General features: G+C 33.6%; 1 protein-coding gene across 2 annotated transcripts in view; it reads right to left on the bottom strand.

Annotated features, from left to right (window-relative positions):
- Positions 1-269: 269 nt before the first annotated feature.
- Positions 270-24903, bottom strand: part of efna3b (ephrin-A3b) — a 104562-nt gene continuing 79928 nt past the window's right edge. Inside the window, 4 exon segments of one of the 2 annotated variants that reach the window (NM_131854.3) lie at positions 270-1258; positions 10531-10608; positions 15284-15349; positions 16760-17046. In NM_131854.3, coding sequence (NP_571929.1) covers positions 1137-1258; positions 10531-10608; positions 15284-15349; positions 16760-17046 — 553 coding nt within the window. In that variant the 3' untranslated portion in view covers positions 270-1136. 2 annotated transcript variants of the gene reach the window in all.

Below are 24903 nucleotides of genomic sequence, written 5' to 3'. Positions count from 1 at the left end.
CATGTGTCATCGTCATCTCTTGCTTCATATGAGATTAGACGATGGCGACTGCTGTAGTTACTCCAGTTGTGTTATTTTTTAGTATTTATCTTCAGGAAATCACTGAAAGCAACAATATTATGTTATCATAACTATCTAATGTGGCACTAAGCTCGTAACTGTACTGTGTAATAATGACAAAAAAATATTAATTTGAGGATCTCCTTATTTCCGGGTGCAGCTTTGCAGCCGTTGTGGCTGGTGTATTCTGGGAAATTTTCTTGGTTTCGAGTGTGGTCCTGAAAAATCTCAGTTTGAATGGGCTATCTACCCCTACCCCTTAGCCCTACGCCTTCAAGCTAAAGAGAATTAAGACATCCCTACCCCTTCACGGAAATGCACAAAATGAGTGGTAGGGGTAAGGGGAAGAGCTAAGGGGTAGAACTGGGATTGGGCCATAGACTTTATCCTTAAAATTATGAGTTTGTCTATAAGGTCTATGTTGGGTCAGCTTTTCTTTTTTTAAACCATACATGTTAAGTTTGGGAAAGTAGCGATTCAAGTCAGATACAGATTTTAGAATCCAGGTTTCCCTCTACACAGATTTGTTCATTAAAGCATTCACACTATGAAAGCAATCTAAACATATTCGTTTTCAACTACCTCAAGAAGTGGTCAAAAGTGGAGAAGCTGACAACATTACAGATCCAATTTACACGTGCATTTCGATCCATCCACCTGTGGTCAGATTAATACAAGTTGTAAACTTGGCCAAAATGAGTTATCAAGCCTTCAAACCAAAGGAAAGATTTTCTCCATCCACATGGCGCCACACAAACACATATAAACACACCAACACACACACATACACATCACACACTCAATCCACACGCTATTGTAACTGAAATGGCACAGTTCTCATTATGGTGTATTAGTATTGTCTGAGCGACATGCAAAGTGTGTCGCTGTTGTAAGACATGATATCCACTGTTGAATTGTGGGCTGGTGCTTGACACTCTGTAAGCTCCTGCAGCATCAAGTGTTCGCTTTATTTCCTCTTCCAATCTGAGTCTTAATACTCAAACTTATTGGCCCTGGACCTTTCATTCCCCCCTCCTCAAGGCCTCGTTGGTATGGTGGCATATCGGAGGTTGATGCTAGGATACAGAGAGGGCTATAAGGAGAAGTGAAGCCACTGTTAGGAGAAGCCGGTCTCTGGATGGACTGCTGCCGCTGATGCTCTTCTCCAGTTTGGGAACCTCGGGATTATCATAGTCATCTAGAAAGAGACACACACAAATAAAAACGACCAGACACCATTAGCTATTTTTTTTATCCACAGTTGCACATTTATTTTATGTGCAAAATCTAAATATTCAATGAAACATTTGGTTTCCATCCCATGTGTTCAAGAGAATAAACATCATCACTGGATGGGAAACTAGAACTAAATAAATACATCATATTACTTAAAATTGATTACTCTTAATAAATAATAAAACTATTGTTTTATTGTTTTGCAAAATGAGAAATCTTGTAGCCATTTTTTTTAACAGTTAAAAAATTGGTACTCAGAGAGACAACCGACACAAACAGTAACTATTCAAAGATAACAATTAAAATTACAGATTAAAATAAGACTTTTGCACAAAACTGGTATATTGCATAAACCATTTGTGAATAAAACATTTCCTTTCCAATCACAAAGAACAAAATAGTCACTTCCTGATGAACTGCCACCAAATATCAAAAAACAACAATGGACTTTGCTGTGGTAGGAGAGCTCAATGTGGGTTTTTAATATTATAAATTATTGCGCCACAAAACACGAAATGCATTGAAAACGAGGAGGCTTTTGGAGGAGTGAGACCACTTGGGAGCGCAGCCATTCAAGATTCTGGCTCATAATAATAATAATACCTAACTACTTTGATGATGCATTATGAGTAGGTCCACACAAAAATCTGCACACACAGAAATCTGCAGATTAACGCAGATTTTTAGCCCATCTTTATTTATTTGTGTAAATGCATGATATATTTGAAGAGTTCAGCAGCTAAAACCTCTAAATGCCATCTGAAATGTTCTTTTAAAATGAGCATTTCTCTCAGTTTCCTTTGCCTGAATGCTGTTATTTCACTTTAAAGGCAATGAAAATAACCTATTCATCACCACAACAGTGAAATATCTGAAAATACACAGTAAGAAAATAGAAACATGCTCATTTTAGAAGATTTCTGTTGGCGTTTAAAGGCTTTTGCATCTGAACTATTCACTTATTCAGTTTTTAATCACATTTCAATTATATCATTGCCTAATATGAAAATGTTTAAATGATGTATTTATAGTACAGTTTGTAAAGTAATTTTTTTAGTCTTTTAATAGATATAATATGAAAGACTTGCTTTGTTTACTATATGAGTGGATCTAATTGGATTTGCACTGTAAAGATTAAATAAAAGTTTGAAAGTTTTTTTTTTTATTATTTCATATATTAAGTTTTTAGTTACAATATTCCCAAAATATTTCCACATAAATATGCAGATTACAAAATTCTGTACGAAATAGCAAAAAAAGTCAGCACAGATTCTGTCTGGCCCTAATGATGGGATTTTAGGATGACCAAAACAATATTTCAGATTATGTGCAATGTAGTTAATCCAATGATTTGTCCTAATTAATGTCATCCTATCATGCCCATGATTTTTATGTGCATTTAAAAAAAGAAGTGTGCACATCTTTGTATTTCTATTAAGCATTTTTAATACATTTAAACATTTATTTCCCAAAGATAAAATGTTTATACTGCTCAGTAGGGCTGTGCGATTAATCGAAATTGAATCACAATTTGAAATGTTGTGATTAGTTAAACGCAAGAGGCTGAAATATAAAATATATATTTATATATGTAAAACAAAAAAAATGAATAACATCTGAGGTGAAGTGCTTCAAAACCAGTCCACCATGCCTTAAAAAATTAAACATGCTAGATTTTTTGCAATGGTGCCGTGAGAAGAAAAGCTGAATCTTGTGTCACGGCACCCATTTGCCGCTTATGAATCCCCACGACACCCTACATCAACACTGCAAAAAATGCTTTTCTTAATTAGATTTTATGTCTTGTTTCTAGTCCAAATATCTAAAAGTTCTTAAATCAATAGACTAGCAAAGCATATTGTCTTGTTTTAAGAAATAATATGCCAAAATGAAGTGATTTTTTCCTTAAATCAAGCAAAATAATCTGCCAACGGGGTAAGCAAAATAATCTTGTTTTTCAATTTGTGATAAGATTATTTTGCTTACCCCGTTGGCAGATTTTTTTGCTTGATTTAAGGAAAGACTCACTTCATTTTGTCATATTATTTCTCAAAACAAGACAATATGTTTTTCTTGTCTAGAGAGTGCTTTTTGTTTAAGAACTTTTAGATATTTGGACTAGAAACAAGACAAAAAATCTAAGTAAGAAAAGCTTTTTTGTGTGAAGGACATCGTGCCGAAATCATGTGATCTGACCGGGGTTTTATAACTAGCCAATTGAGTGAGCATATTTTCGTTCAGCACCAATCAGAATTGCACAACTAAACTACACCCACATTAAAAAAAGAAAACAAACCGGAAAGCGCTGACAAGTGGGAATATGGAGTCTGCTGCTTCAGAAGCATTAATAGACAAATTAATATCAAAGAAAAACAGCACATGGGTAATATGGGAATATTTTGGTTTCAAAGTCACAGACACCGAACAAAAACAGATAATTTTTAAGAGCAGTTGCAGAACTGTTGCCACGACATACAGATTATTGAGCTGAAGCTTAAATTAAATAAAAATTAGCTTAAAGCTTGAATTAAATCAAATCGCAATTTCAATCTGTCAAATTTTTTTTTTTTTTAAATCGCAATTAGGTATTTTCCCCAAATCACACATCCCTACTACTCGGTTGAACACATATGCATGTTTAGGATTTATGTGCATCTTGATATTTCCATTGAATGTTTTCTTTTATGTGATACTCCAAACTCGAAATCAAAATCAGTGAATGGCTAAAGTTGCATGACTCACTGAGGTACAGAGAACTCTCTGACCAGCTGAGGCCTGCGGGAAGGATTTAAAAATAAAACACATGACTCAGGTTAGTATGTCCTGGAGGTGTCTGTGTTTGTAGACAGGCTTAATTGTCAGCACAACAGAAACTAAAATGTAACTATTATCAGCTAAAAAGAGGAGTGTCCGGTGTGCCCAAATGATCTGAGGAATCCTGTTACATCATCATTCGAGGAGACGGGCAACTAACTGAACCGGTTTATTGTTGTCTGCGACTGCGAGCAGGTGTCTTCCAGTTCGTGGATGCTGTGATAGACAAGTTCATAAACACAAGTCTTTCCTTACAGGTCACAAGGAACAGTGTGACGCAAATAGGCTGCCAACGAAACATCTCCTGACACGCACACGAGTGTGTCTGTGTGTTTTTGACAGAATAATATGATGTTACAACATGCAGACAAAAGATGAGACAGTTTTTCCAGACAGATCTGGGGTGATCATTTTCTTTTTATCACCTTTTAAGCAGACAGAATTACTTCTAAATATGTATTATAACAGTATATATCAATGAGTTTTAATGTTTTTTTTTTTTTAATTTGCAAAATAAATGTCACAATTAGTGCTGGGCAAAGATTCATCACGATTAATTGAATGTAAAATAAAATATAGTTTTTTTTATTAGTATTATTTGTATTAGCTTTATTTAATTGTATCATATACTTAATATTTCAATAATTTATACATAATAAATACACAGTACATGAAAATATATTGTTTAAAACTTTTATGTTGTATGCAATTACTCGCAATTAATCTTTGCTCTTTAATAATAAAGTAAGCCCACACAAACACACACAGAGAAACACAGAGAATTAAGCAGATTTCCACACACATAAAGATTTGTTTAAATGTTTTTCAGTAGTTTTCATTTTCATGTTAGTGTGACATCCCAAAAGTTTTTTTTTAATCGTCCTGGCATGACACAGTTTGATTGACAGAAGTCTCTGTGTGCCAGGCAGGAGAAAGGAGTGTGTGGGCGTTTTGGAACATGTTGTTTACATGCTGGAATTCAGTATTACGTGCCAAAAGACTCAAGCTCTTGAATGTCTCTAAGCACGCTGGTTTTTCCGAGTCATTAGACTCAGTCAGCTGATCAATCCAACAAAGGTGTTTTTTTTTTCTTTTGAAGAATGTATTACAGAGAAATTAGACGAGCTGTCCTATGAGTGACCAGAACGGGAAAACAAATCTTAGATTACTTAGCTAATGGTATCTTAGATAATATTACAGTGACACTTTTCCATGAGGTTTAAACGGTATCATAAAATATAACAGGGCGAGGCAGTAGTGTTGTCGCCTCACAGCAAGAAGGTCGCTGGGTTGCTGGTTCGAACCTTGGCTCAGTTGGTGTTTCTGTGTGGAGTTTGCATGTTCTCCTTGCCTTCGCGTGGGTTTCCACTCCGGTGCTCCGGTTTCCCCCACAGTCCAAAGACATGCGGTACAGGTGAATTGGGTAGGCTAAATTGTCTGTAGTGTATGAGTGTGTGTGTGAATGTGTGTGTGGATGTTTCCCAGAGATGGGTTGCGACTGGAAGGGCATCCGCTGCATAAAAACTTGCTGGATAAGTTGGCGGTTCATTCCGCTTTGGCGACCCCGGATTAATAAAGGGACTAAGCCAACAAGAAAATGAATGAATGAATAAAATATAACAATGAACAACAATTTTCTGATATTCGTTAATCAAGGTTAAAGAAATAAAGCTATTTTGAATAATTTTGTAAACTAGCAGCCAATGAATTGTGTAATTTTTTTTTTTTTTTTTGGACACAATGGGTTTTCATCATTCTTTAAACATTTTTATTTGTGTTTAAAAAACCACTGAAGTTTTGGAACAATTTCAAGGTTAGTAAATGTTCTTATTTTGATGAAATATTTTACTGTAAATTAATGTTAATTTCTACAACAGTATCAATATTCTAGTTTATCAAATCAGATACAGTAACTAGAAAAATTAAGTTACGAGAACAGGAACAAATACGTTGCAGTATCTAGAAATAATGAGTTGGGGCAACTAGAAAACTAGAGTTGGGATAGCATGCAAAAAATCAGGTTATAAGAACGCGAAAAATAAGTTAGGCCAACTAGAAAAATTCAGTTGCAGTAGCAAGAAAAAAAATGTTGGAATATTTCTGAAACGAAGGTTTGGGTAACTTGAAAAATTAAGTTAAGGTGATTGGACAAAAATTAAGTTAAGAGAACCAGAAAAATTAAGTTGGGGAAACTACAAAAATAAAGTTATGAAAACTAGAAAAATTAAGTTACTGTTAACTTACTCGTAATGCTTTTCTTTACAATAATAGCTTAACACAATTATCAGTTTCTCTGGATTTACCTTTTTTTTTAATAATAATAAAATTATAAGAAATTTTCGTTTCTTTCTTGTCATTAAAAAAATATATATATATTTATTTTATATTTCTTTCACAATCAATTTATTTTTAGACAACACAATACTAATGTTTTAATTTCAGTAATATAGACAATCAATATTTAGGGAAACATCCCTGAGTTTTAATCACAACAGATAAAAACATTTTACTCAAACAAACCTATCTCTGATAAATTTAGTAAATCCAGAGAAATTGAGAATTGTATAGTGGTCTCAAAGTATTGTTCGGTGTAAGTTTGGGATATTGATTTCATTAAGCAATGTTTTAACTATTGCTCAGTTGAAGCAGAAAATGCTTTGTTTTCATTATAAAAGCCCATAAAAAAGAATAGTATGAGCACAATGACACACACATCATTCTCTGTTATTCCCCAAAGGCCAAATAAAAGTTTCCTGTGTTTATTACTGCACCTGTATTCCAGATTGCTTGTTTGTGCGAATTGCCCTGTGATAATATAAAATGTGATGCTAGTAAAACTTACTGCCCTTAATGGAACAAACTGCTCCAACAGATTTATAGAATTGGTTTTAAGAATCCTTCAAATGAGAATGCATCTTCATAATGACTTCAGAATAACTGACATGTACTTTAGAATATTTCTTAAATATTTAAAAACACTTGCACTTTACTGTGTGGCCATTTTGTGTTTATTTTTTCTTTTGCTTGTAAAAGTTCAGTGTCAGATAGTAAAACTATATGTTGGTACTTGTGTTATTTATGCATAAATAAACGATGCATGAAAAGAAAACATTCATAGAAATAGTTTGTTATTACTGCAAGGAAATTTCACAAATTATTATAACAAAACAGCTATTAATTATAAGAATATCATTATAATAAAATAACAGTATTAAAAGTTAAACTGAAATATTAATGAACATTTAATGTTGAAATACAAAAAAAAAAAAAACTTAATATTACATTACATGTTTTTTCTGTCTTTAGTTGAAAAGAAATTAAAATTGCAATTTATTGTAAAAACACACAATTTTTTGGGAATTTACAAATAAACTTATTATAGACATAATTTTGAATTAAAAATCAATTTAATCAAAATTAAAGGTTTTTATTATTTGAAACCTAGAAATACTTTTTATCAGTTTAACAGAACATAAATGGCATTTATTGTGAAAAATAATAGTTATTGCAAATAAATTTAATGGCAAATCTCTCTAATAGTAACAAGACCATATTCCTTCATCTGAACAGTTTTTATTTAAATAAATTAGTGCATATGTAGTTTTTCTGTAAATGTAAAAGCACTTTCAGTATTCTAAAGGTCAATGTTTGTTAAATGAGCTTAAATCAGTATTTATAGTATATAGTTAGTATGATTAATTCTCCTACACTCTACACTAAGGGGACAGCAGTGGGTAGGACACTGGTGTTCCTTTGGTCTATAAGGCACAGAGGTATGGAGCTGTGAGTCCCGTCTGGCTTCCTGCGGTCGCTCTTTTCCCCTCTCCGACCCATCTGAAAACTTAACGCCGCTACTCACATTCCACTTTATTGGAAATCATTGTGTGGCACCGACCCAGAGACGACCCAAAACACATCCACATCCATCTGTTTCAAAACACAGGCTTGGAAAACAAAGAAACGAAAAAAAAAAAACATGAACAGATCAATGCTTCTTTATTCCTTAAAAACACTTGAAGTCAAATCAATTCCTCTCATTTAAATGGTGAACTCGTCGCTGTCCTTGAGTCAGGTTACAGTCACGGTAAGGAAGACTGGAAACCGGAGGGCTAGTTCTGCCACTGCTAATCAGCCCCAACACTATAGCCTCAGCGCTAATCATGCTAACTATAGACAGTCAAGCTCACGCTCCGTTTGCCTTTTAGCTCGTGGCTTCATTAGTGTCAGTCATTGCCTATATAAGATGTGTGTTAGCACAAAACGGCTGTGTGTGTTTGCTTTATACCCGCATGCACAGAAAAAGATAATTAAAGCAGATCTCATCATCAGATTTTTATTACATTTAGGTTTGGTTCTGTTCAAAATGAAAATTCTGCCATATTTTACTCACCTTCATGTTGAAAACGCAAAAGAAATGCAACCCAGGCTCATTGGGAATACATGCCAAGGGATATGGCTTTGTGAACCATGAAATACGACACTACGACAATGTTTTGTCAAACCTTGTATTGACAAATACTCTAGAGGTCCCTGTGTACCTTTTTGTAAGTCTCAAATAAATTACTGGTCTACATTTTCTCATACGCACAATCTACATGTCCTTCTCATGTAAATAACCTCACGATTAACTCAAAAATAATACATTTACAAAATAAAATTCATACATCCACAACATCCAATTCGTAAATACAAAACACGATTTAAAAATACACAAATTTAATTCATAAATTTAAAATTCTATTCAAAAATTCACAATGTCGATTCATTCATTCTTTTTCTAGACGGCTTAGTCCCTTTCTTAATCTGGGGTCGCCACAGCGAAATGAACCGCCAACTTATCCAGCAACATTTTACGAAGCGGATGACCCAGCTACCTTCTTGCTGTGAGGCGACAGCACTACTTACTGCGCCACTGCTTTGCCACAATGCTAATTCATGAATTCAAAACACGATTAAAAAATTAACAAATCTAATTTGTAAATATAAAACATGATTTACAAATTCACAAATCCAATTCGTTAATTCAAAAGACGATTCAAAAAAACACATATCTAATTCGTAAAAACAAAAGACGATTCAAAAATTGACAAATCTAATTTGTAAATTCAAAACACGATTCAAAAATACACAAATCCAATTCATTAATTCAATACACGATTAAAAAATTAACAAATCCAATTTGTAAATTCCAAAGACGATTAAAAAATTCACAAATCTAATTCGTAAATTCAAAACACGATTCAAAAATTCACAAATCTTATCAGTAAATTTAAAACACGATTTAAAAATACACAAATCCAATTCGTAAAATCAAAACACGATCCAAAAATACTCAAATCTAATTCATAAATTCAAAACATGATTCATAAATACACATACAATTGGTAAATTCAAAATACCATTAAAAAACAAAAGAAATACATAAATGTGAACAGTTCACAAATACACAAATCCAATTCATTTGCCTAATTTTTTTTTTATTTTTACTTGTCAATTCACAAATTGTGTGTTTAAAAATTTACAAATTAGATTTTGTAAATGTATATTGTGCAGTGCATGTATGAATTTTATTTTGTAAACAAACCAATAGTGTTTTTAAAAGCAAATAAGAAAAATGTATTGCGTCTACATTGTTTGACCTCGATTTCACTTTGCTTTTTTACCTGGTTTCTTAAAACATCCTTCGTCAAGCACCGTACTAGGTGAGCTACTGAGCAAACTGACTTCTGCAAAAAAGCCGCCCATACAGAGATAGACAGGCAAGGTCTTGAGTTTTTACACTTGTGATTTATAGGATCATGAACAATGAATTCAATCATTGATTAAGTGCTGGCATCCTTAATTTAACTATAAACATTGATCATCAAACAACGTTGACAGCGTTTGTCATACAAGCTCAAACATGCTTGCGTGACACGTGAGAACCAATGGGGTTCATTGATGCATGTCGTCTGACATATTTAAGCTTCTGAAAAAAAACAATGCAGGTGTTCCTATTTTTGCTTGTGTATTTTTTATATCTGAATAAAAGCATACACCAAATCTGTGCATCTTATAATGGGATCTTGTCTTTACGGAAGAATGAATTTAACTATTCAATTGATAAGGATGTACTTTTTGATCTCTTTTTGAGAGAATCAACTTTCTTTGAACTTTGGCTTCATTAAAAATATCTTTATTGGTATTCTGAAGATGAATGAAAGTCTTATGTGTCTTGGAAAAGATGAGAAAATGATCACCAAATTTTCATTTTGCGGTTGGCTTATAACAATAAACGCTCTTACAAGTACACACATGATTTATGAGCAAGCATGCTGAGATGGCACAGAGATTTTGCGTGTAAATGTCAACTTGGTCAGTGATTTATCTGCATGTGTTTAAGTGTCAGTGTGGTCCGTCTGCTGTGTGTGTGTAACTCACCGAGGTCGTCGATTTTGATGTTAGGTCTCAGAGTGTAGTCTGGCTCTGTAGGCTGTGGCTCATCATCTGAATCAGATGCTGGAAGACATGAAAGGAGAATCAGAACACAGAGTCTCTCAAGGATCTTATACAGGCTCTTAGAGGACAGGTGAATTTATTTGTAAGCTCCTCCAGGTTATTTAGCAGTGCTGGGTGGGGGGTGTGTTGGTGTTCAGGCTACATTCAGTATAGAAATGGGTTGAGAAGAAAATGATTCATTGGTCTGCTAGTTGACCTGCTGTCCAACAACTTCTATGGGGTTTACTAGGGTATAGTGTGCTTACAGAAATTTGCAAGCATTTTTTTAGGGATATCAGTTCAATTTTCTTTTGTCTGTCATTTGTTTTCTGATAATGATTGTCTGTAAATCTGATGTAAAACAAATAAAAAGCAACACTTATTTTAGCTATTCATTGTAAAATCCAACACATTTGAATATAAAATATCTGCGTACACAAAAATACTTTTCAGCATACACTTTTGCTTGGTTCCACACAATTGCTTCATGTTGTCCCAACACAAATCGATTAAATTTACTGTTTTTCACAAATTAATTAAAACTTCCCATTTTTTTTACAAATTTAGGTGGATTTATTAAAAAACAATTAGGCTGTCCCAATAACAACTTTAGAGTTGTGGTATTTCAAAATATTTTAAATAAATAATTGCACAAATAGCAAAAGTAAATTTTTGAGTGCAGAAAAAAACATTTTTTATAATGAATTATAAAATTTACTACAGAGAAAGGGTAAATTAAAAAAAAAAATAGTAATTTGTAGTGGAATTTCTATACAGAAATGGGAGAAAAAATATATTTAGAATTTTTAAATGTTCTATTGATTTAAAATGAAGTTTTTCATTGAAGATGCTTTTTTAAATATTCCGAAGAAAAAAAGCAGTTGTTATACAGGCAAACTTAAATAATCAATGTTTCTCTAATAAGAGCCAGAAAACATATATCAAGTCAGCTAAACAAACAACAATTCAATTTTTAGAATTACTAGCCCCCTGTATATTTTTCCTCAATTACTGTTTAATGGAATGAAACGTTTTTTTTCAACATTTCTATAACTAATTTCTAGTAATAACTAATTTCTTTTATCTTTGCCATGATGACAGTAAGTAATATTTTATAGATATTTTTCAAGACACTAATATTCAGCCTAAAGGACAGTTTAAAGACCTAAATTGGTTTATTTGGTTAATTAGGCAAGTTAGCGTAACCAGACATATCATTGTTTAACGGTGGTTTGTTCTATAGTCAAAAGAAAAATGCTTTAGGTAGCTAATAATATTTAATATTGAAAAGATTAAAAAATGTTTTTATTTTAGCCACAATAAAACAAATAAGAGTTTCTCCAGTAGAAAAATATTATCGGAAATACTGTGAAAACTTCTTTGCTCTGTTAAACATCATTTGGGAAATATATTTAAAAAAATTTCTGATCGAAAAAAAAGGTACCAGCTGACATTGATAGGTCATATTAAGTGATGATGACAACCTAGTACATCCAGATTCGATTCATACATCGTCGTGAAATAGGTTCATAAATTGAAATGTAGTGCCTATTTAACCAGTGTGCGGTTTTTGGATGCACCTTTGGTCTTAAATGTCCCCCATCATTGAAAATGAATTCTCTCTAACCTATGGCATAATCTAACCTCATCATCTCATTAGTATGTAGTTTTGCTTATAAACACATCAGTCCTGCTTCAGCCCTTTGAACCGGAGGCTCTGGAGTTCAGACTCGACTGAGCGGGACTAACAGATTCATCTTGACACGAGAACTCTGAGACTGAGCAAGAGGGCAGAGGTTAAGACAGCACACAGTATGCTCTCTTTTGCCTCTCTCAGACATTGACTGAGCTGGGAGATTATTAATGAACATGAGCGCTGACAGAAAGAGAGGGTGAGGGGTTAAAATAACACTCAGTGCCAGCAAACTGACTGAGGGAGAACATGAATCCTGACAGCACCTGGAAACAAGACAGAAAGAGAGAGAGAGGAAATGACAGAGGAGGAACGAGAGAATGGTTTATAGCGATTGTGTGGGTTTTATACCTAAACAGTCTATAAGCCAAAGTGTACTCATCCGAATACACAACCTTTTAAAGTAAACTCTGTTAAGCGCTGTAGCCACTTAACTAGTCGATTACATCACAACAAAATGTTTACAAAAACAGAGTGCAAATTTTAGCAAGAAGTGTCAGTTTAAATTATGCTTTATTTCCCCTTGACTTGTTCCAAACCGATTTAAGTTTGTGTGTTCTGTTAAACACGCAAGAAGATATACTGAAGAATGTGTATTTTTATATTCTGGTTAAAGCAAAGGCCAAAAAAAATGTTTGTCCAATTAAAAATTTTAGGCTAAAATTACGATAGGTAGCCCAAACTGTCTTACAACAAATGTAGATTTGTATATCTGTGCACCCTATGCGCATAGACAGATATGTCATGCAAAGTGTTCTTTTACGAATGGGCTATATGCACAGAAGTGTAGTTCAGCCACTGAAAAACATCAAACGAAAGATTTATGTGATTATTTTTTTAATTTCAAAAGGTATCTTTTACAGCATCAATAATGTAATTTAATTAAAATATAGTCAGTTGAATAGACTCAAGCATTCAATAGGTGTTTAAGAGTAAAATGAGGTGAAAGGCTGTTTAAATACAAGTCAGCAGCAGTGAGTTAAAGTGTTGGATGTTGTCTAGGTAAGTGTAATGTAAAAAGTGATGTGGATGACAGGATATTTCTGTTTTCAGCACTCCTTTTTTCTGTTATTCCACTACCCCGCCATCCTTTCAACAACTATGCTTAGGTTGGACAAAGTGCTTGTGTTCGTATAGATGTCTTCAAAGCCAAACACGTGGTCACCATGCATGAATTATTGCACATTAGGAGAAGTTTTGCTTGCTACACAACTGAAAACGTGCTAGATAGTAGTTTTTCAAAAGGTTTTTAAGTTTGGAATTATAGTACTATAAAGTTTACTCACTGGTGAATGACATGACCTAGTGTTATAAAGAAGCCTATCATTCATTTCATTTTCATTTTCAGCGAGTCATTTGTGAATGAATCTCCATTATGTCTCGTTCACTTAACAATATTAAGACAATATTACAAGTTTCAAGCACTGCAGCATCTTGTCATATTTCATTTACATTGTTCGCTTATTTTATTTAACAAAACTAGCATAAGCTTAGTATTTAGTGAGTCAGTCCTACTTATGGTCAGTGCAGTAAGTGACAGTATTATCATCAATACTTGTTTAGCACAAAAGTTCGTAACATACAAAAAACGAAATCTTATCTATGAAATGTTCTGCGTTTGTGCTTTGTTTTCTTTGTTTGCTCGTTACTACACCCGTACACAGTGCTAAAGTCCAGTCTTTAAAGTCCCCAAATTAGCTTTATGTTGACTAGTCCGGTTGAATGACATTTGACCTGAGAGCACTGTACAAATGTGGTGGCGTTATTGATGCATGCTCAGGGCCCGTATGCGATATCTAGTGTATATATCTATGTCCTCTGTATAGGTTCAGTAATTTTAGTTTGAACTAAAATAACTGTTCATAAAGCTAGGAGGATGAGAAAAAATTATAATTAAAAAAACGACAATATAAGTCATAAAAATGATAATGGAAGGCTGAGGAAAAAAATCTAAGAGGAAAATGCTAAGTTTAGATGACATTTTAAGATGGTCTCACAGCATCTGAACTTCTCAAATATTGGTGAAAATATGTGCATCTCTACAACAGGTATATTGAACGAGTAAAAAAACTATCTTAATTTCTGAAGCATTTAGATAATATAACCTGTAATTCAATTTTCTGCAATAACAACCTATTTAAATAACTATATCACAAAATTTATGATTACCATGAAATAAAATGACTCATACCGTGAAATAAAATTGATTATACCCCCCTAAAATGCAGTCCTACAAACATTTTTAAATTTACAAAACTATTTGCTAATCCATAGCAGTGTGCATATACTTTAAAATCTATAATCTGCCACATATATTCACAGTATGTTCTGATGAGGGGGTTAAAACAGGGCAGGAAATAGCCTATTACTACTAAATTATGATGCGCTTGATTGTAAAACAAATCTTGATAACATTATAAGTGGATCTCAGAAAACTGTGCAAAAAGGCAGAAAAAAGGCAGTCCATGACCCTTTTAAATAGATGCTTTCTTTATAATGAGACAAAGGGTTTTAACTATGTTGGAAGATGCATAAATGAAAAAAAATGACCTCTAATGTGGAAAACAATTTGGCAAATGTGATTTCTCATGTCATCAGACATGCCCCTCTTTAAAGTCTTTAAAAAACACCTTTCCGACTCCAAACTTTTAAATGGCAGAGTAGGGCTTAACAAAAACAAAATTGGAAACTTTCCAAGTACATTCAGAGCGACACGTACACCTGGCTGAGAATCTCTGCAGTGCCAAACAACAACATTAAGACATGAAACCAAGAGGGGAAGGAGAACAGGAGAGTGTGCTTTCTGCGCAAACAGATTGATTTAATCCTCGGAAAGACGGAGAGTAGAGTTAAAGAAACACAGACTGAGTGCACTTCATAAATAGGCGGACGGCTGGATCAATTCACTGAAAAATAGGATGGCTGGTTGAAATGATGAGATGATGGATGGGAGTATGATGGAGTGATGGATGGATGGACAGATGGAGGGATAGAGGTCGATACCTGTTGAGCAGCAGACGTACACTCTTAATCTCAGGCAGCTCCGGCCGTGGTGATGAGTGGGTGTGGCTAAAGTAAAAAAAAAGAACAGCAAATGTCAATCATTTGTCACACATCACAAATACGGCTTATCTTCTAGGACTGTGATATTCTGCTATATGGTGCTTCTAGAAATAACAATAGGAGTGTCTAGTGTCTAAAAGGGAGCTTGTACTATTGTATTTTAAAATTAAAGTTCCTATCAATTAAGTAGTGCATAGTGTTAGCAAGGAGATACAGATGTATACAGATGTAGTAATTCATATTCAAACCATTCAAAAATAGGGAGTGTCATACAGGCGAATAATAAAATCAAACTACAAATAAATGACAAGAACAAAAAAGAGTTCATTAATTTCATAATTAATTAATTTCACAGTAATTAATTTCACCACAAATCCTATAAATATAGGAAAATATTTTAATACTTTTTATATTATTTTAATAATTTAACCGGTGCCCCTGCTTCCCCCACAGTCCAAAGACATGTGGTACAGGTGAATTGGGTAAGCTAAATTGTCTGTGGTGTATGATTGTAAATGAGTGTGTATGGATGTTTCCCAGAGAAGGGTTGCAGCTGGAAGGACATCCACTGCGCAAAACATGTGCTGGAAAAGTTGGCGGTTCATTCCGCTTTGGCGTCCCCGGATTAATAAAGGGACTAAGCCAACAAGAAAATGAATGACTAAATAAATACATATTTTTAAATGCATATCTAATAATAATAATAATAATAATAATAATAATAAATACAAATTTCAACAAAAAAAAAATAGTAATACTTTTAATATAACTTTAATAATTTGATTTTACTTAAATTCATGTTTAAATAAATATTCAATAATAATAACCATTCTATATATATATATATATATATATATATATATATATATATATATATATATATATATATATATATATATATATATATATACACTGAAAAAAATTATTCAAAGATGATTCCTAAGATTTACAAATTTTTTTACGTTAAGTGATTGTAAACAATTTAATTGTGTTGAATTTAAACAAACAAATTAAGTTGAACATTATTCAATTTAATTTGTTTGTTTAAATTCAACACAAATAAATTGTTTGCAACAGTTCTGCATGCAACACTTTTTTCAGTGATATATATATATATATATATATATATATATATATATATATATATATATATATATATTCATTATAATCAAATTAGACAAAAATATACACATCATTAGTGGAAGATTATATATAGAAATAGTACCTTTGCATTATGAAACTCGGAAGCATATAACTGTTATGATAATGTAGTGAACACAATTAAAAAAACCAGAAGCAGAAAATATTATTCTATTATTTTTATACAAATTTATCCTTGATAAGTTGACCTTCTTGAATGCAATAATGCACAATAGCTGTGATACAGTATATTTGCAGCAGAGTGTATATACTCACAGATATAATAATACTCCTGGCCAACGTGAAACTCGTAGCCGAGCGAGAAGGCGCTGTAGCGCTGGAACTTCTCTGAGAATTTGATGGGAGCATGAGGGGCGTGAGGACGGTTACACTCCCAGCGCTTGAAGCCCAGCTGTGGGTCACAGGTCCGGTAACCGCGATAACTGACCATGTAGAGCACATACTGTTCCGCGATGCCCCTCTGACTGCTGTTGTAGTGAGGACAGTAGATGTCCAGATAGTCGTTGACATTCACCTGCAACGTGTAGCCCTCCTTACGAAGTCTGATGACAGAGAAAAATACACTACATTATTGTCATTATCATTATCATTATTATTATTATTGTTGTTGTTGTTGTTGTTGTTGTTGTTATTATTATTATTATTTATTATTATTATTATTAAATAAGCTAAGAATAAATACAAACCTTTACCTAATTAACTTGAAAATGAATACACAAATGTTTGACAGATGCATGACATATTAATAAAGTGTATTTCTGGTATCTCTGTAACAACTAGTCAACAATCTTCAAAGTTATCTGCAATTATTTTACTACAAATTATTTACTAATTTTTTTAAGTGTAAACATTTAATGCAGTTTCTCATAAAATGGATCGGATAAAGTATAACTGGATTGTAATTTATTAATTCCCAATTAATAAATAAAATGTATAATTTATACACCTTTAATTAATAATTACAATTTTATTAATAAAAATAAATAAAATTACATTATTGCTTTCTTCAAAATATCTTATTTTGTTTTTAAAAAAAGAAAGAAACTCATTAAGGTTTGAAACAACTTAATAGTGAATAAATTAAGACAGAATAATTTTTTTTAGATGAACTATACCTTTAATGACCACACTGTTAAAGTTTCTTGTAAATTACACAGTATTAAACTGTAATATGAACTGTATTTTACTGAAGGAGAGAACTGTATTGTAAAGTTGCATTGTGAAAATTACAGTATATTATACAGTAAAGATATACAGTACTGTAAATACATATAGAGCAAGATGTTAATGCTGTTCATTTAAAAACAGTATTTTGCTGTAATTGATTTTATAGTAAGTTACAGGCAAACTGTTGCCAGTTCTCTGCTGTAGTTTCTACAGGAAATTGTTAACCATGCATGTGATGTGACAGAAAACATAAATAAAGTTTAGAAGAATCACTCGCATTTTGCAACAGCCAAGCTTGAATGTAAAACAACAACTACACATGCCCTCACATTTTGAGGCAGTGAAGCATCTCTAATTTCAAAAGGCAAGAGGTCGGTTCAGCTGATTTCACAATCCTACAAAATGCAACACAAAAACGGCTCCCGTACAGACCCTGTGACCCCTTGTAAAGGAAACGAATCCAGTGATCTAACCCGTTCACTGTTTAGATTATTCATCTAGCTACAGTTAGAGTATAATGTTAAGAGGTGGTCAAGAGGGTATTTTGAAAATCATCATACACGAAACTCGCAAGGTTAAAAGGAGGACAAGTAAGTTTTCACATGATGATGGATGCATTTTCTTCATGTGGAGTTCTGGAGAATCAGAACAAGCTTGTAGCAGACATTTGCATTTGGAGGAAACTCCCTCGGGCCTGAGGGACTGACTGAAGGTGAGCGTGAAGGAGGAGAGACGACTGATGGCTGTGTTGGGACCCAAGTAATATATTGTTAAACCGCTCCAATGCACAGTTGTATTGTATAGAAGCCCATTTCCGCCACAGCACGAAAATAAATAAATAAATAAATAAAAAGTAATTGTGACTTTTTAGCTCTACTTTTTCCCCCTCACAACTCTTGTGGGGTTGTGTACGATCTCCCTCGACTGGAACATGTACTGGTGCATGGCAGGGTGATGACCTTGGTTGAGCCCAGAGACTAAACAACTACCCAAAACAACAGTCTAAATTTGCCCGATGCTAAAACACTGCTCAGTTTACAAACTTAGACACTAACTCAAGAGTTTTGAAACATAAATTCACAGTTCTGAGAAGAAAAAAAAAAAACAGAAGTGCTAGATATCGACCTTATTCTTCACACAAGAGCGAGCCCAGTCATTGGAACTTTATTGGCTTGGAGATTTCTAGTGTCACTCATTTCCATAGATTTTTTTAGCCATTAGAAAGCTTGTTATGCCGCTTGATATTGCAAACTGGTATTCTCTTATTGTCTTATTATTTTTTTATTATTATTTATTTTTTAGTATTATTATAATTTCTTATTATCTTATTATTTTTATAGTCATTAAATATGTTTAGTATGTTAAATACTGTTTAGTATGTTAAATACTGTTTAAATATGTTAAATACTATTTTTAAATTAACAGCATTAACATCATGTTTAGTCATTAAATATGTTTGTAGAACAAATAGTTTGACTGTTTACAAGTAATTTCTATTCCTAGTTATTTCCCCATAGGCAAATGAATCAGAAGTGAATTGAAAGAGCTTACTTACTTATCTAGCAATTCAAAGCTGCATGTTCTAGTTTGATTTATTTAAACGCTTTTGTCCAGACAAAAAAAATTATGTTGATTTTCACAAATTCTCAGGAACAAGCATAGCTTACATTGGCAATCAATCCACCAGTAAGCCTTTGTCCTTAATTGACCTACAGTATGTTTTCATTTGGATGACAGGATGTGCAAATGAAAAAACAAAACAACACAGACGCAATGAGCGCACAAAGCTCATGAGTAAAATCCAGGACCATAAACCAGTGTTTTTCTCACCAATGAGATGTGTCATTCATTCATTCATTTTCTTGTCGCCTTAGTCCCTTCATTAATCCAGGGTCGCCACAGCGGAATGAACCGCCAACTTATCCAGCAAGTTTTTACGCAGCAGATGCCCTTCCAACTGTAACCTATCTCTGGGATGGCATCCACACACACTATGGACAATTTAGCCTACCCAATTCACCTGTACTGCACGTCTTTGGACTGGGGGGGGGGGACCGGAGCACCCAGAGGAAACCCACGCGAAGGCAGGGAGAACATGCAAACGCCACACAGAAACATCAACTGAGCCAAGGCTCGAACCAACGACCCCACGACCTTCTTGCTGTGAGGCGACAGCACTACATACTGCGCCACTGCTCCATTGAGATATGTGATAAATTTTAGTCTGTTTAGAAATACTTCCTTGTGAAAATGAATGGAACAAAAATAATGTAACGGCTTGAACCCCTTTTTGAATCAATGTAAAAATTAGTGTAAAAACTAAGTTCAGTTGGCAGCATTGACAGGGCATTAAGAGTTAGTTTGAATTAAACCAAACCTGACAGTTGTAAAATTAAAAATCACATTTTTGCCCCCAGGAATTACCTTATTTCTCACAATTATGACTGTATTTTACTCAATACTGATATTTTATCCTCTGATTTCAAAGTGTCAATCACAGTTTAACAAAAATAGTAAATTCCTCATTATTTAGGCTACTCATGCTCAAGTGGTTCTAAACTTTTAACATTTTTTTTTTTACTTCTGGTTAACTCAAAACACAATATTCTGAAGAATGCTGGAAAAAAGCAGCCATTGACATCAATATAGAAAAAAAATACACTGGAAGTCAATATCTCCCCCCAACCCCCCAAAAAGTATACCTCCTGAAGCTCCTAGTATACCTCCTGTCTCCTAGTATACCTCAGTCAAAATGAACTAAACTTGTAAATGCTGAATAGTCATTCCATATAAAACTAACAGTCCTCATTTCATTACTTGAGTCATTACATGCAAAAATGTTGAACTTATGTCAAAATCGGTCAAGCAAACTTTATAAAAAAAATTTCAAACTGTATTTTCCTAAAAATGTCTTTAAAATTGAACAATTTGATGAATGATTTACAGACCTGTGTATGTTGCAGGTTCAGTTCCGATATGTACTGCAATATTGTTTACAGTTGTGCACAGTTCAACCCAAAGGGAGTTTATGTTTGTGGTAAATAAGGGTGTGTTTATTCTTTTGCACAATGCTGTGAATAAATTAGGATTGTAAAGAGCAAATGCAGAGTAAAAATGTGAAACATACATATTCAGTGTCTTGTTCTCAGATACTTCACTAAATGCAGTGATGTCCAACTTTACTGTAGTTTTCAAATGGCTGTGCAAATAGTATATAGCGCTGTCTTGAGCATTTTCAGCAAGTGTCACCAAAATCTGACTTTTTTGCATTGAAAAAATGCACAGAGTAAACTGTCATAATGAAAACATGACTAAGCCATTTGACTATCTTGTTCATAAACAATGGTGTCAGGACTCTTCATTTTGATGATACTGACACTTTGATTGACATGAATACTTGCTTTTGAGGAATGAACTATCCATTTTGAGCATGTGACGCGCTTTTGCAGGTTATCAGTTTTGCAGCTTGCACTAATTGTTTTGAGAAATGCATTAACTGTTGTGCAGAAATGCACTGGTGTTGTGAGAAATGCACCAAAGCGACTAAGAAAAATTTAAATTTAAATTATCTATAAATGTATGTTTTATTGTTTGATTAACCAGCGTTTTACCAGCGTAAACTAGCCCTTGAACAAAAATTTAGAATGAGGTAAAAAGGGAACTGTGAACTGTGAAGCCAATTGTGTGACATAAACTCGCAAAAGTGAGTCAGAATTCATTTTGTACGATAAAACATTTCAATTGCCTTTAAAAAATATTAATCCGTGGCAGAAACGTCGAACTTCCTGGGTCTCACCAGTCAATGAAAATCGCGCGTAAAGCAATGTATAAGAGCATCAAAAAGCGTTTGCGCTGAGTGTGAACGCAGCTCACGTGGGAAATTTCTTACTGCTGCCTGGAAAAGTTGCACTGTAAGTGTCAGAATTCAAAACCCAACAGTGGTCCCTTCCTTCTGCACTCGTTTGTCAAAGTCACACAGCAGTGGCAACAGAGCGGATGGATGGAGAGCAACGGACTGTCCTTGACGGATGGCTGCAATAATAATGCCTGACCAGCAGGTGTCAGTATTTAGACGAGCAAATGAATATCAATTTCTGCTCCTCGGTTCTAGGTCACTTCTCCAGGGAGATTATTATTCAATTATTAAATGAAGATCAAAAATGCTGCATTAACGCCGCTCCCCCTTCACACTCGTCTCTGATCCACTCATTCGATTCCTCCGCCTCACTTTACTTTTAAATGCTAATGTTGAAGGTGTGTGAGCGCAAATATTTGCTGTATGTCTGAATGTACATCTCGCCACACCCCTCCATACACTTATTTCCTACTTATAACATACCATGTAGGCTACCTTGGGTTGTACTATAGTATCTTGGTAGGTTTTTCTATAAGATACAACCTTCTTTAACTATTTTGTAATTGCAAAAAAAGAAAACTGTAACACACTGTTACACTCGTCTCTGATCTACTCTTTCTATTCCTCCACCTCACTTCACTTTTAAATGCTAAGGAAGGAGTGTAAGTTTGGTGTATATCTGAATGTATATCACGCCACTCCGCTTCATACACTCATCTCCACAACATCTTGGATTTTACTACAGTATTTTAGTAGGTTTTTCTAAGATATAACCTTCTTTAACTGTTTTGTAATTGCACTACAACTAAACTGTAGCACACTGTATTATTGAACATCGATGTTTTAAAATTGATAAATGCATTAAATTATTAGGGCATACATACATAAAATTACATAAAAATAATATAATAGTCTTATAAAGCCTAAAGTTTGTTTAGTAAAACAGCATTTTTTACTTTTACTTAGCAATAAAAATTAAATAAGTAAATTGTAATAATTAAATGAAATTTAAATTTTAAAAAATGAATGAGAAAGTTAATCATCTTTAGACTGTCAGAAACATAGGTGACCCTTTTTCCTTCAATTAAAGAACAGCTCTTTCTTAAAATTATTAAGATTCTTAAAATTCGAGTCAACACCCACTGTCAACAACAACATATATGCAACAGAAATTTAATATCATTGGCCTGACAAACATTAATACATTGAGGGTATTAGTTTCACTTAAATTTTCATCTAACAACAGGAACAACACAAGGATGTGCTAAGAGTATCATTAAAAACAATGCTATTTTGGGGCAAGTGAACTGTGTGTTCAATAGGCAATTCAGTTCTGTTGTTAAACAGAATAGGCAGTGATTTTTAAGCGATATTTAATCAGTAAAAGCAATCATAAAACTAAATATTTTCGTGAAAAAGCATATCAAAAGATGTTAAAAGGTAACTAATAATATGTAATAACTGATTTTGCCAGTGTTGCCGCTGGAAGGGCATCCGCTGCATAAAAATGTGCTGGATAAGTCGCCGGTTCATTCCGCTGTGGCGACCCCGGATTGATAAAAGGACTAAGCCGACAAGAAAATGAATGAATCAATGATTTTGCCAGTATTGTAAAAAGACATGACAATCTGCCCTTTCAAAGATTGCTATTCATTTTAGCAAAATGAAAATCATTCTTGAAAATGTTTTAAATCAATTAAAATCTGCTCTTTAAACCTCAACCGTTGCATGAATCTTTTTTTATTATTATTTATTTATTTGTTTATTAAATCAGAAAACAGGGATTGACATGAGCTAGACTTATTTTTAGAACATTAAAGAAATATTTAAATTACATAAATCCATGTGCAGCATGTTTTTTTTTTTTGCTGATGACACAAAATGGAGCAAACCATCCCAATCCAAATACTTATTTCAGTACAAATAATTTTATTAATGATACACTTTATTTTAGTTCTCACATTCAGCAAAAAAATTAAAAGTGATTGTTGGCTTCTATTTTAGAAGTAAAAACTGCCTTTCTTTTGATGCTAAAAAGAAGCTGGTTGATGCAACATTTATGTCAATATTGGACTGCGGTGATGTTATCTATATGCATGCTTCGAGTCTGCATTGGATACTATTTACCATTGTTCACTAAGATTTATAACTAATTTTAAATTCCTTACTAATCCTTGTGTGTTGTAAACTAGCGTAGATTGGTCTGCTCTGTCCATTCGTAGGCTCAAGCATTGGTATATCTTTGTTTACAAATCTATATTGGGTTTACTCACATCATATCTTCATAATTACTTTTGTAAAAAATCAGTCCTTAGCTATGGCCTTCAATCACAGGATATTTGTTTACTGTCTGTTCGGACTGAGATGCGGAACTGAGATGCGGAAAAAGGCTTTTAAATATGCAGCATGGAATAATCTACAAACAAAGTAGCAGTTTAAAGAATTGATTTCGCTAAATGCTTAAAAAAAAGAGTATAAATGATTTAGAAATTGAAACAGGCTTGTAGATGTTTTGAAAAGTTTGTTTGTCAATGTGTGATTCTTGTTAATTGTTAATTGTTTTTTGCTTGTTGTCTTTTAGACCCATGTGACATGTGTATTGCCTAATCTTGGCCAGGATGCTCTTTTAAAAGAGAGTTTTAATTGCAATGTGCCTTTTCTGGTAAAAATAAATAAATAAATAAATAATAATATTCAAAATGCCATGCATTACGCACACTCAAAAACAAGAGTAGTCTTTAAAAATTAGTGTGCACAATTTTTTTCCCTCTGTATATCTCCTTAATTACAAACATCCTTGTAGAGCAGCTGATAGCAGACTGGTGGAATTGAATGTGCATTTTTGTTTATATCCACTAGGAGGTGATGAAGAGAGCAAATGCAACCCACGTGGGGGATTTCAATCATAAAAAAAAAACAAAATCCTGCCTATTTTTAAAAGGTTTTGGCACACATTTTCTCCTCAGATCAGAGTAATTACTACTCCATCTACAAGGCCAAACTGGTAAAGCGATTTAGCTACCATTTGAACACATACACACAAGATTCACGTCAATGTATAAATGTGCACATGGACTGTGTGGGTCAAGCATGCAAGATGCTGAGCTGGGCAGCAAGGGATTTCGGGATAGCGGGTTAAAGCAAGACCAAGACTCAGTGGATCAATGTCACTACAATCGAGAGAGAAAGACGGAGGCCAAGCTTCTCCAACAGAACAGAAGCCAAGAAAAGCAATAACACTATCTGAACACACAACTGCCCTTATAAGCGTTTTAGTTCGCTTCATTAATCAAATGTTGCACGTACACCGAGAAATCTTGTTATTACAGTGCACTTCTTGTTTTTGGACATACTAATTAAATTCTTCACCCTTTCC

The sequence above is a fragment of the Danio rerio genome, chromosome 16 (assembly GCF_052040795.2).
Source record: "Danio rerio strain M-AB ecotype USA chromosome 16, GRCz13ab, whole genome shotgun sequence".
Taxonomy (NCBI): domain Eukaryota; kingdom Metazoa; phylum Chordata; class Actinopteri; order Cypriniformes; family Danionidae; genus Danio; species Danio rerio.
The sequence above is the reverse complement of the archived record's forward strand: the minus strand, read 5'-3'. Positions and strand labels throughout refer to the sequence as shown.